The 13886-nt window shown below is 44.9% G+C and overlaps 1 protein-coding gene across 9 annotated transcripts in view; it reads left to right on the top strand.

The window, feature by feature from the left end:
* LOC139361100 (SH3 domain and tetratricopeptide repeat-containing protein 1-like) overlaps nt 1-13886 on the top strand; it is a 131284-nt gene that overhangs the window by 101284 nt on the left and 16114 nt on the right. Inside the window, exon 1 of one of the 9 annotated variants that reach the window (XM_071089574.1) lies at nt 12218-12871. The exons of 6 other annotated variants lie outside the window; for them this stretch is intronic. In XM_071089574.1, coding sequence (XP_070945675.1) covers nt 12457-12871 — 415 coding nt within the window. In that variant the 5' untranslated portion in view covers nt 12218-12456. Of the gene's footprint in view, nt 1-12217; nt 12872-13886 lie in introns of those variants that run through there. 2 more of the 9 variants (XM_071089572.1, XM_071089575.1) reach the window with 2 other exon arrangements.

Genomic DNA, 13886 nt, shown 5'->3' with positions numbered 1-13886 from the left:
AAACCTGAACTCTGATCTAAAGCTCATACCTCATTCAAAAATTAACTCAAAATGGATCATGGACTAAAACATAAAATGCAAAATAAAGATGAAAAGAGGAGCTAGAGACTGGGAGAAACTATTTGCAAACCAGATGTCTGATAAAGGACTCATATCTATAATATATAAAGAACCATCAAAATTCAGCAGTGAAACCAAATCATCTACTTTGAAAATGAATAAAATACCTGAAGAGACATTTCAGATAAAATATAAACACATGAAAAGATGTTCAACATCATGAGCCATCAGAAAAATGCACACTAAAGCCACGTCACTATACACCTATCAGAATGCCTAAAATAAAAGTAGTAACAAGACCAGCGCTGGTGAGGATGCGGGGAAACGAGATCACTCACACTTGGCTGGTGGGAATGGAAGATGGTACAGCCATTCTGTAAAACAGCTTGACAGTTTCTTAAAAAACTCAATGTGCAATTGCCATAGGATGCAGCACTCACATTCATGGGCAGTTATCCCAGAGAAATGAAGACTTATGTTCACACAAAAGCCTTTATGTATCTGTTCATAGCAGCATTATTTATAAAGGCTAGAAACTGGAAACAGCCCGCAGACTGCTCAGCAGGTGAATGGTTAAACAAACTGGTGCACCCAGGCCCCAGATACCACTCTGCAGTAGTTAATGACATCGTTGTTCATCAGTCTTTCAAACTAGACACCACCATCATGCTTAATGCCCTTTTTTCCATCCTGGGTCTGAGTGGACTTCATTTTGCATTTCTTTCCAATGCATTTTCCCTCTGTCCTTTCTGGTTGCGCCTCATGCCTCATTTGCACTGTTGTAAGAGCCACCGAATTGTTTCTCTGCCTCATCATGGAATCCTTTCTACACTTCATGTGCCACATTGCCATTGGAACAATCTTTCCAAAACATGAACAAACTAACTTAAAAGAAATGTCCCAGGTAGTCTTCCAAATAAGTATAAGCTTTCTGTTAGAAGTTTGACTTCTTGTCTATAGGGAACCCCAGGACTGTAGAGAGATGGATTTGCTGTCTGCATTTCAAGATCAGGCAGAAATCCCTGGAGGGGCCCATGTGGAATAGTGGCACAAATACTGGTTCTAGAATAAGAAGCCCTCATATCCTGGTTCTAACACTAGCTGGATGTTCTTGGGAAAGTTTTGGTTTCATAACCTCAGAAACTCCATTTCTTAAGAAATGGAGACGAGGAAGCATACTGAAGGGATCACATAAGGCTGCTGGGAGGAGCGGATGAGGGGCCTGGTGAAAATGCTGTGTAATCCGTGAAGCACGTCGTATGTGTGAGAATTGGAGCTGTGTGGATAGCGGTTCTGGAATCATTGTATGAAAACGATGGAAAGCACATTCGTAGTTCTGTGTGATGATACCACTGGGCACCTGTGTTGTACATGCCTGCAACATGGGTGAGACCCGGATCAGTACAGCTCACAGTTTGGTTTTCATGCAGTTAGAAAGGCCCGAGAGGACCCTTCCCCCCTCCAGCTGTAGGAAGGAGGTGGCTGTCTCCTGCCTATATTTGGTGGGATTGTCTGTGGCTCCTTAGGGACAGGAATGCAGGGAGTGGGGGAAGAAAGCCGGCCTGACTGCTCGCTAGTCAGCCTTCCCCCAGGGAGGAGTGGAGGGTTCATTTCGTGATAACTTGCCAAGTCTTTCTTAACCCATCTGCTCTTAGAAATGACCAGCATGACAAGTAAAAGACCCGTTCGAGACAGATGGGCTGTGTGTCCCGTGCGTTTATGGCTTTGTGACCTCAGAGCTGCCAGGACTAGATAGCTTTCTGGGGAATGCTGGGTCAGCCAAGGGGCTGAAAATAGTGAGAGGAAGAAAATTCCCCCTCGCTGCTCTGGTCTGAGAGTGATTACTGAGGAGAGCAGCATGGAGGGCCCAGCCATGGGGTCCCTCTCAAGCACGCCCTCACCGCAGTGGGAATGCGGGTCTCAACCTCCCTAGGCCTCCGTGATTTTCATCTGTCACATACTCACCTCCAGCAGGGATGTCTATGGTGATGAGATGAGGGAGCATCATAGCACATGTAGCACTTAGTAGGCTTGCGGTGAGTGGACGCTGGCGTCAGTGGAACAGGAGACTGGGCACTGCGTGTGGACTCATTCACGTGCTCGTGGCAAGGGTGGACAGAGGAGAGAGGGACGCTCTGCAGTTCTCCTTTTGGTCTGTCACCCCCACTGTTTTGAACAGAATTCGTGAGTGTATTCTGTTGCCCCAGTCAACTTGGTAGGCTGATTGATCAATTTTCTGCTTCCACTTTTGATTTCTTATGAATGGGAAAAGGAATACTTCAGTTACTTTTCTGGTTGATGGCATACATTCCTTGATATCACCTTAATGCTTTTTAATTTCTATGTATTTTGGATGCTGGAGCTTGCCTGACATCTGTGTTTTTATGCCTCACCCTCTCATGTAACTGTTGGCCACACTAGGACCAGAGGGAAGTGACCAGAGTGATTGGTTGCAGGGCTAGGACTGGAATTCCCCAGCCTTTTGGCACCTAGCAGGCTCTGTTTTCTGTATTGCACTGCTCTTCCCTATTTCGACCCCTGTTAGGACAGTGGATGTGAAGTGTAGCTGGGCGCTTTTGGGGGTGTGCTAGGAGTGTGGCAGATGCCTCAGACTGGCATTTTCCCCTGATTCTGAATTCTCATGGCTCAGAGTCAGTCCCTACGCTACTGACCAGGAAGATACAGGAAGTTGTTTTGTGTGGCAAACTATGCCAGGGCATTTTTTCACCCGGCAATTTATTTGCTTTGGACTGGAATAAATCTCTGATATTGGTTTCTTTGCCAATATTATTAGGGAGTGGAGCCTGACTTGTTAACTTAGCCCGATTTGTAGTGCTTAGAATCTCAGTGAGTGTGTGTTGAACTGAGCGGAAGTGTGAGAGCATCTTGGACAGTGGTTTGTAAACCTAGCTGCATCTGGGGGGCTGTGAAAAAAGCATGCGTGCTTACTCCCGACCAGTTGAAATAGAATCTGCAGGAATGGAGCCTGCGCAGCTCTAGTGCTGTTAAAAACCCCCAGGTGGTTCTGATATACCGTAAAGGCTGAGATCCACTGATCCACAGTGAATTGGAGTCCTGGATCATAGACATGCCTGATGTTTTCACCAGCTTAGAATGGTTCTTGTGCTTTAGAACTGTGAAAAAAAGTGTTATGCAAACAAATGTGGAAATAGCCTAAATGCCACATCCTGTTACTACCTGCCATGAAGTATATTTACCAGTTATTCACTCTATTCTGATCTCTACCCATTCCACCTTTTCTTCATGGAACAATGATTTGACAGTTGGTTGTGCAGAACCAGAGTAAGTCTAGTTTGATTGGCGGGAAATGATTTTGGGTATGAAGTGCTCTTTAGGCATTTATTGAACTCTTGTTTGTACCACCGCTGTGCTGGACAGTTTATAAATATTCTTTAAACAAGGCCTATGGAGTCAGGCTGCCTGGGTTTTGCTAACTAGCTGTGTCATTTGGGGCAAGTTTTTAAGCTTATATAAACCTGACTTTCATGTATGAAATGGGATGACAAGGGGTCATTATCATCTCACAGGATTGTGCAAATGTGTGTGTAAAGTGCTTAGTTTGGTGCCTAACACATAGTAACTACTCAGTAAAGTTATTATTACACCATCATCATCATATTCAAATGTAAATATTAAGAGCTAATAAATTTGTAACAGGTAGTATACCCTTACCCCTTGAACCAATGACTACTTTAGTTTTAAGTGGTTGGGTTAATTTATCACTGAAATATTGGCCTCTTGAATACTTTGAATTTCAATTGAACGTAGCCAGAGGATTTCATAATTGGACCGTTGCCTCTGGAAGTTGGAGCTTTCTTTGTTTGGTTTCACTTCGTACACTAAGCATGTGGCTGTGGGCACCTTTCTGGTGACTTCTGGTACTGGGGAATCAAAGCTTCATTCGCTTCTTTGGAGGAGATGATCTTATGCTATATGAAGCACTCAGACTTCGTTAACTGTGTACCATCCAGACAAGACCAGGTGCTTCCCATGGCAGCCTGTCCTTTTCTTAGCTCTCTCATCAATCTAGCTTGTTCCTTCTATTCCTCTTTATACTAGAACTTCTCTTTGAACAAGGAATGTTGTTTTGTCACTGCTAGGTCCCCAGCAATTAGTAATGCCCAGCACATACTAGGTGCCTCCTGAATGTTAATAGGTGATAATCTAGCAGAACACAAGATAAATCCGCAGGTTGAGATTTAAGCTGTGTGATATGAACGCTGCATTGGGAAACTTATTAAATCAATTTTGTTAATACAAGTTTAACATGTCTTAGTATCTGACTTAGTTCAGGAATCATTTACTGAGTGTATTCTGGGCCAGACATTGGGGACAGAAAGATAATAATATATGATCCCTGCCTCATGTGCAGGAAGTCTAGTGCGATGGACAGACACGTGCCAATGGCTGCCATGGAATATGGTGAGTATTAAGATAAAGGGGCACCTTGTGAGCCCTTGGAGCACAGAGCAGGGCTTGTGTTCTGGGAACATGGGCTCCATGTGAAAACACAATTTAAATTAATTTTCTTTTTTCTTTTTTTTTTTTTGAGACAGAGTCTTGCTCTGTGGTCCAGGCTGGAGTACAGTGGTGTGATCTCGACTCACTGCAACGTGCTCCCCCCAGGTTCAAGAGATTCTCGTGCCTCAGCCTCCCAAGTAGCTGGGATAACAGGTGTGTGCCACCACGCCTGGCTAATTTTTACATTTTTAGTAGAGATGGAGTTTCACCATGCTGGCCGGGCTGGTCTTGAACTTCTGACATCAGGTGATCCTCCCGCCTCGGCCTTCCAAAGTTCTGGGATTATAGGCATGTATGTGTTCATCCTTTTAAATATCTGTGGGTAGCACTTAACTTTAAATTGGTACTAATTAAACTATTGAATGACTTTAGTATGGATTGAATGACTTTGCTCGGGCCTCGTTTTTAATTTCCTTCATTAGAGGAAAAAAAAAATGCAGGTTGACTATCCCTCATCCAAACTGCTTGGAACCAGAAGTGTCTCAGATTTCTTTACATTTTTGGATTTTTGAATATTTGTATTATACTTGCTGGTTGAGCATCCTGAATTCAAAAATCCAGAATCTGAGCTGCTCCAATGAACATTTCGTTGAGTGTCACGTCGGCACTGAAAAAGTTGTGGATTTCAGAGTTTCTGGTTAGGGAGACTCATTCTATGTGGGTGCTGGGTTGTCGCAGGAGTTCTGGACCAGAGGTTAGGTGACTAGACTTTGGTTTTCACTTTGTTACTAAACAGGCTGTTTTCTTCCATAAGCTCAACTTTAGAACCCCCGGTTGTCAAAGAAGGAGATGGGCCATCTGATGTTTAAGGCCTCTGTTAGCTCTGACTTGGAGACACCTGGCTTCAGTTCATCTTCCTTAGGAGTGGACAAAGAATATGGGAATGTTGAAATTGTTAGTCAACATGTACAGGGTCGTTGCAGGCTGGTTTTGGGTAAAGGTCATCTTTAGTGAGCCCAGGGAGAAGCACTGGTTTAGCTGTCAGCTGAGAGGGGTAAGCGGTCCTATTAATTTTCCTCTGTGGTAGTGAAAGCATTGTTAAGGGTCACAGCGTTAGTGGAGCTGGCTGGAAAGAGGAGGGGAACTCACTGTTACAGGTTATATTGAATGTCTTTTCAGTCACTAAATGCTTTTTATGATACGTTTTTCAGGATTTCAGTGTTGTATGATTTCCCTGTGTCAAGCACAGGAAACTTAACATCAGCAAAAAAGAATGTTCTTTCTTTCTTTTTTTCTTTGAGATGGAGTTTTGCTCTTGTGGCCCAGGCTGGAGTGCAGTGGTGTGATCTCAGCTCACTGCAACTTCAGCCTCCTCAGTTCAAGTGATTTTCCTGCCTCAGCCTCCCGAGTAGCTGGGATTACAGGTGCCCGCCAGCATGCCCGGCTAATTTTTGTATTTTTAGTACAGACGGGGCTTCGCCATATTGGCCAGGCTGTTCTTGAACTTCTGACCTCAGGTGATCCTCCTGCCTCGGCTTCCCAAATTGCTGGGATTACAGGCATAAGCCGCCACGCCTGGCCTTGAATGTTCTTTCTATGGGAATCTACAAAAGCCAGCTTTTGAGCCTAGTGGCAGAAAATCTCTTCTTCGTTGTTTAGCTGTGCTGGGAGCTTGGAGGGCTTCAAGCCCAGCTGAAAAATCTGTAGTATTTTCTGTCAGTTGGCTCTCTTGGAGAACTTAGTGAGCACTGGGCTGGAGCGATACTGTCAGAGTTCGTGAGCTGTTTGAGGCTCTCGAAGCCTAGATACTGGGGTTGCCCAAATACATCAGCTGGACTCACTATTTCTCTGGGGAGTCGGGGGGTGGAAAATGCTGTGGTCTTAACTCTTCTCTTAATTTGACAGTGCTGTTGTTAATAGTAAGAATGATGTCATGCGTTTGTATTTTGCTTCGTAATTCACAGAGAATTTAAAAATCCATTATCTGATTTTATTCCCTCAGCAGTTCAGTGAAAAAGGCAGAGCAGTTTTCATATCTTCTGTTTTCCCGTGATTCTCTTGTGGCTCGCAGAAGCTAAGAGCCTTCACCAAGGTCATAGGGTGAATGAGTCGCAGAGCTGGGAGTAGAGGCTCAGGCTTCTAGGGACCCTGTTTCTTCCTGGATAGCTCGCTCTGGTGGCGCTATGCTCAGGTAACTGCGCATGCTCGGTTTGGTGTTTTGTAAATTCCTGCCCCATCTTGGGAGAGGTTCTTGGGAGGCTTCTATTCAGTTTGGAGCATTTCGGTATCTTGTCCTCTCTCCCTCCTCCCAGATGCATGGGCATTTCTGCAGGTCCTCAGGCTGGCCTTTGTGTGTGGGGGCGTCTCCTGCCTCCACGTTGCTTGCATGCCCCCTTCTGAAGGTGCTCTTCCCCGCATGAAGCCCCCTCGTGCCTGCCTCCATACTTCAGGCTGTTCGGTAAATGTTACTGACTCAGCATCGTTGTTTTCTAGAAATGGGACGGGGTATGGATGCCAAGTTCTTTTCTGTGTGAAGGCTTCGATTGTATCATCTTGCCTTCCCCATGTGTGCTCCTTGAGGGTGTCGCTGTGCTATGGTCATCTGTGTTCCCTCAGGTGCCTCCCTTGGAGTCCGGGCCGTAGCAGACATGCAGTCAGTGCTCATGGCCTAAGTGAGCGGAAGGCCAACAGAGCCATTAAATCTGGAAAATGACAAGTGAGGGAAAGGAATTTTTATTGAAGGCATGTGAAAAAGAAATCTTTTTACAAAAGTTGACCTGTTTCTCAACTGGAGCTGAATTTCAGCTCAGAAAAGCAGCTGTGTGCCCAGAGGGCTTTGGGATTTCAGTTCGTGATAGATGAATTTAATTTGTTGTTGTATGAATGTATTATACTTTTGTGGTTTTATTAGACCTTTCTCCCAAATGGAATCGATTTTTCTATAAAAGTCACACTTCCTTTTTGAGAAGCGTAACACTAATTGTATGGGATGGTCTCCCAAAAGATTACCTGCCAGGAACCAAACACACTGCCTCACATTCACAGCCCCTGGTTTCTGCCTGTGCAGCTGCAGGGCAGAGAGGCACGCTCGAGCTGAAATCAGGACGCATGTCTGCATCTTCTCTTTCTTGACTGCTGTTTGGTCTCTGAGCTGGCCTGCCTGCAACATCTAGGAGCTTGGTGGGTGTAGACACATTACGGTATGGAGGAGGGATATGGTGTTGCAACAGCCAGGAGACTCGCTGAAGTCTCTGTTCTCCTCCTGCTCACTGCTCTGACTTTGTACAAGTCACATTTGTAGGGCTGTGCACAGTGGCTTACACCTGTAATCCCAGCACTTTCGGAGGCGAACCTGGGAGGATCTCTTGAGCCCAGAGTTTGGAACCAGTCTGGGCAGCATGGTGAAAACCCATCCCTACAAAAAATAAAAATTAAAATATAGTCAAGTGTGGTGGCTCATGCCTGTAATCCCAGCTACTGTGGAGAGGCTGAGGTGCGAGAATCACTTGAGCCCGGGAAGTGGAGGCTGCAGTGAACCATCATCACTCCACTGCACTCCAGCCTGGTCAGAGCAAGACCTTGTCTCGAAAAAAACAAAAACAAACAAACAGAAACCCATTTGTAATAGTGGCAGTAGTTAACTTTTGAAAGTTTGGAGAAAAGTTCCTAAATAACCTGTGACCATGGACAACTTACTTAGCCTTTCTGTGCCTCAGTTTCCTCATCTAGGAAAAATAAGAGAATATGGTACTGATCTTACAGGATTTCAATGAGAACTAAACGAGATCAAACTCAGAGCCTGGCACCTCGTGAGTGCTCACTCAATGTTATTATTTCAACATTTTAGAGGAAAAAGAATGCTAATGGGTCATTATGGCTAAACATAGTCTATCACTGGCGTTACTCATGGTATTGGAAGGAACTTGAATTCCATATAGATAGTGTGATGGAGAAAGTATTTTGGGCATTGGCAGCATTTATTCAAAGAACAAAGGACGCGTCTGTCCTGTGTGGGGAGCCGTTTCCGCTTGTTTCTTTAAATGCTATGGGAAAAGCAGTTGGCCCTGTGCTCTCTGCCGGACAGCTTCAGTCTCCACGTATTGATTTGGCCAATTGTCGCTTGCTGTCATCATGGCAGCAGCAATTGAAGGGACAGCTTGTCTTTATTTGCATTTTTGGGTGTTTGTGCTATTTATAGACAATTAAGACATGGAAGCCTGTTTATGGCAAGCTGGCAAATTCAGCAAAACGTGGAAAAACCTGTTAGCACAGTTTGCACGTGTGCGGGCACAGAGCAGCCAAATAAATACACACGTTTTCCTGTATTTTAAAACTGGGGAAAAAAAAAAGACATTAAACCATTGCCCAGATGGCTTCTAGAGCTAGAGCTTTTTCCTTGAAGTACATGAGTATGGCTGTCAGACATCTGAAACCCGAAGCCATCCGAAAACATCATTTGGATGCTACCCCTACCCGCCCTTTTTTCCATTTGTAAGGGACAAGGATCCAGGAAGGAAAGTGTCAGCTTACAAAGGCTTTTGTTACAATTAATCGTTCATGTTCTTTCTTTTGGTATCTTATTCTCTGTTTACATTTTATTTTTATTTTTACTTTTTTTGAGACAGAGTCTTGCTCTGTCGCCCAGGCTGGAGTGCAGTGTCGCGATCTCGGCTCATTCCAACGTCTGCCTCCCAGGTTCAAGTGATTCTTGTGCCTCAGCTTCCTGAGTAACTGGGATTACAGGCGTGTGCCACCACGTCCAGCTAATTTTTATGTTTTTAGTAGAGACAGAGTTTCGCCGTATTGGTCAGGCTGATCTTGAACTCCTGAACTCAGGTGATCCACCTGCCTCAGTCTCCCAAAGAGCTGAGATTACAGGTGTGAGCCACCGTGCCCGGGCGCTGTTTCCATTTTGTAACGCTAGCGTCACCCCAGTGTAGGGTGGCTAGGGGTATTGTTCTTTCCTGTTTCCTGGTGTATTTTCCTCTACAGCATTGATCACTCTTTTTGGTTGTGTCTACCTACAAAAATATATGTTCCCTGTTATATCACCAGCACCTGGCACGTAGATAGTCAGTCAATATTTGTTGAATGAATGAATGAATGAGTGAATGGGCTGAAAGAACCTTCTTCTTCTTTCTTCTGTCACTTCACAGCAAATGCTTTTGGAAAATGCTATGTGAACAGGGATCCTAAGCAGGAGAGGTTACACACATTGCTGTGGGATAGGCCATCATCCTCAGATACTTGTCTGGAAGGAGGTGGAGTACTTGAGTAGAAATGATACAAGACAACTTCTTCAGGAAATCAGCCAAGTGTCACAGCTTTTCACATAGGCGTGTGATGTTTGCGTATGTGTGTATGAAGAGCTGTCGTGGCCTAGAATCACGGGCCTTTAGATCCCTTGTACAGATAGAAAAGTAAAGGTCGAGGCCCAGGAGTGCTGCAGGCCACTGAGGTAGAGTCCCTGTCTGCCCTTCTCAGTGCCCGGTCACTTCTCACTGCACTCCCCTCTTTACTGCTCAAGCCACCTCCCTGACTCTGAATGTGTAACCACGAGGGAGAAAATGTACTCCAGGCTCACAGTTTGTGGAGAAAAAGCCCAGCAGCTGAAAATCATGTTCACAAAGTTTGTACCTAGAGAAAGTGGCCATTTCTATCATGTCTTTACATTTCCCTGTTTCTCATACATTTTATGAACAAGACAGTAGAAGGAGATTTCGGAACAGCAACTTTAGAACAAGGGAGAGAAGATCAAACCTAGAGCCTTCCAGTTTCTGTTTTCTTCTCAGTTTAGGGCTGAGGCACTTTAGCTTCCTGTCTAAGGGACCACTCAAATCTGATTAGAAGCCATTGTGGGCTGGTAATTATCTGTAATTTTAGGAAGACAGATGCAGCACCAACTCTGTTCTCTAATATCAGGCTTATTAATTTTAAATTTGCATGGCAGGAGAAGCAGATGGCGAGGTGGGATAAGCGTTCAGATGCTTGGTCATTGATAGCTTTTTACTTCCACGTATCACATGGGGATTTGGGACCCAGGAGGCCTGCTGAGAACCGATGATTATCTGTCCCCTAACCAGCTGGGTTCTTTTTCATCCTGAGCTCAGAAAGATTGCTCCTACTGCAGCCAGGGAAGACAGGTTGTTGACTGGTTAGAAATCATGGCAGGTTATTTTCTCCACCCGCGGTTCGCAGTTGGAAAGCAGAGCTATCAAAATTTGTCTTCTCTATTGTATTTCAAATCTGGGTGTTTAAAAAATTGTGTAAGCAAATTAAGCATTTCTTTAATGGTAGTTATGTGTGTTCTTGATGCGAATGAGAGGTGCATTCCCTGGTGAAATCCCTGGGACTTAATAGGAGGATGTGAGCCTTAGAACAGAAGTTGGTTTTCTAGATGATCATGTAGACATGATGCTGAGCACCAGACAAAGATGTTGATTGAAGTGATTTAAAAAAAATTTTCTGAGTTCAGATTTTACACCAATATTTAGAAAATCAGCAAAAGAACTTGGAGGAATGTTCTCAGGCATCCAGTCCAGCCCCCTACCCACATTGTCATAAAATCCGAGTGTGTGTACAGGGAGGCGCATTCCTTTCTGTTCTCATCACAGGTCCTTCCCTGGCTCTGCACCTGCCTGTCATGCGCGTCCGTGTGAAGAGACCACCAAACAGGCTTTGTGTGAGCAATAAAGCATTTTAATCACCTGGGTGCAGGCGGGCTGAGTCCTAAAAGAGAGTCAGTGAAGGGAGATAAGGGTGGGGCCATTTTATAGGATTTGGGTAGGTAAAGGAAAATCACATTCAAAGGGGGGTTGTTCTCAGGTGGGCAAGAGTGGGGGTCACAAGGTGCTCAGTGTGGGAGCTTTTTGAGCCAGGATGAGCCAGGAAAGGAATTTCACAAGATAATATCATCGCTTAGGGCAAGGACTGGCCATTTTCACTTCTTTTGTGGTAGAATGTCCTCAGTTAAGGTGGGAGAGGGCATTTGCACTTGTTTTGTGGTAGAATGTCATCAGTTAAGGTGGGACAGGGCATTTGCACTTCTTTTGTGATTCTTCAGTTACTTCAGGCCATCTGGGCATATACGTGCAAGTCACAGTGGATGCGATGGCTTGGCTTGGGCTCAGAAGCCTGACATTGCCCTCTTCCCTACCTTCCCTAGCTTTTCCCTCCTGTGCGGTTCTCTCACAAAGTGAATGGCCTCAGCCACAGCTTCTCTGCAGCTGCATCAGACTGTGGCGACAGGAGTGGTGGCTGTTGCAGGGCCTGCTGTCCCCACGGAGCCCATTCTTGCTTGCCTCTGCAACCTGGTCACCATTTTGCCCCGAAAGTATGTAATTCTACAGAACGAGAGCCCACATGCTGGGGATGGAGGCGTCTTTATCACGGTGCTCTGCATATTTTAATCTTGGGTGGAAAGTATGGAAAAGTATGTGATACCTGTGGTTTGATGTCAGAAGGACGTTGTGAACTTGATGTGGACTGAGGATGTTAAGGTGCAACAGGCACCCCGGCTTCATTAAATGAGACTTCCCCATCTCCCTGCCAGGCACGCGCAGGTGTATGGCCACATCTTATGTGTTATTCTTATCTAGAGTGCGCCTTGTCGTCATGCTTAAAGTTACATGATGATATTCTGCCTCATAGAATAGGTCCCAAACCACATTCAACACAGAAATGCACTCTTGCTATTACACATAGAAAATGCTTTCATATACCAAGTGGGAGAGCAGTCCTAAAATCTGGGCTGGAATCGCAGAAGGAAGGCATTGGAAAGCAACAGATTCCCTAGTCCAAAGCTGGTTTTTGATGAACCTAGAAACAGGACCAAGAGAAGTGAATTTGCCTAAGGCCCTGACAGTGTCTCACGGTAGCATCTGAACCTAGCAGTTTCTTGACCTATTTCTTTAAATGATTAGTCATGCTTCCTCTGATTCCTATAAACATATTCCTCATTCATTCTTTTGTTTCAGTGAATTATTGCAGTGCTACCACGTAACAGTATTTGAGTCAAAATGTGGCAGTGTTGATCCCTTTCCAAGGTTTTTATTTGCAGTTTGTCAAAGTTGTGCTAACAGTTTCTTGTTGGTTGCAAGATGTCCTTTCAGAAGCCAATTATGTGGTATATTTACGTTGATTGTTGGAGGTAGTTTGGTTAGAACCTACTTCGAGTGGCTGGCGTGGGCCTGGGGGACAGTGACAGCTGCCTGCTTCATGGGCAGAGATGAAGTAATTGCTTCCTGGGAAGTACCATCCTCCTGGCCACACTCTCCAGCCCATTTCGTTTGTGTTGGTTTCCTTGGCATCTGCACGGTTCTGGCTTCATGTGAGTCTCATTTATTTTAGCGTATGACTTCAGGCTGTGGGGAAGAATGGCCATTTTAGCACAGAGATGCACACAAAGGAACAACTGGCTAAATGTGAGTGAAGGCATTCTTAGGGGGGGGTTTCATTTCTTGTATTCTGTAACAGGCAGTCTGGGAAGCATTCTGGACACGTGGCCTGCGCTGTCACAGTTCCTCCTTGCAGAATCGCAGATGTTTGGAGATTGTAGTGATAACTGTTATCATTGAGAATGTCATTCTCGCAGGCTCTAATAAGTCAGGATTTATTCAGTGTTAATTTGTTAAAGACAACTGTATTTCTAGCCAAATCCACGTTACACGTTTCTCCTGGCATTGTTGCTAGGGGTATTCCCGTGGCTTAGTCTTAGGGAAGCACACGCCTTTGAATACTGCAGAAGCCGTGAGTACCCAAAGCGCACCGGAGTACTTTTACCATACGGGGTGTTAGTCACTGATACACGTCTCAGTCAGACCTGATGGATTCTTGACCCCTTCCTTTTTTAATTTTTTAATTTTAATTTTTTATTTTTGTTTTTTAAGAGCACAACCCCTCAGGTGGCCACCATGAATCTCTGGTGTTTTCAGTTGGCTGCAGCCTATTTGCCATCTCTGGTTCAAACATATTTGAAGCCTGATGATGCTTCCCTCTGTTGTTCTTCTGCTGTGTGACCTCCGTGCCCGCAGGGTTCAAGACTGTCAGAGCTGGGGGCCACCTTCACAACTACCAGGGTTTCTTTTATATAAGGGGAGCTTCTTAGAACGTGCTTTAGTAGGGTAAAGAAGCTTTTGAGGTTTGCTTTCTCTGGAAAGATAATTTGTGATCCTGCCGTTGCTTTCAACAAAAACATAATTTGCGTACCAGTGTATTTTGTATTACTGAGCACTGGCTGACAAATGGTTCTTAACTCGTCATTCACTCAGCCACTGTTTCTTGAATGGCATATGTGTGCCAGCTGTAGTAGGAACTCGCTAGGCTCTAGGACTAACCCTTATGAA

The sequence above is a fragment of the Macaca nemestrina genome (genome assembly GCF_043159975.1).
Source record: "Macaca nemestrina isolate mMacNem1 chromosome 8 unlocalized genomic scaffold, mMacNem.hap1 SUPER_8_unloc_2, whole genome shotgun sequence".
NCBI lineage: Eukaryota > Metazoa > Chordata > Mammalia > Primates > Cercopithecidae > Macaca > Macaca nemestrina.
The sequence above is the reverse complement of the archived record's forward strand: the minus strand, read 5'-3'. Positions and strand labels throughout refer to the sequence as shown.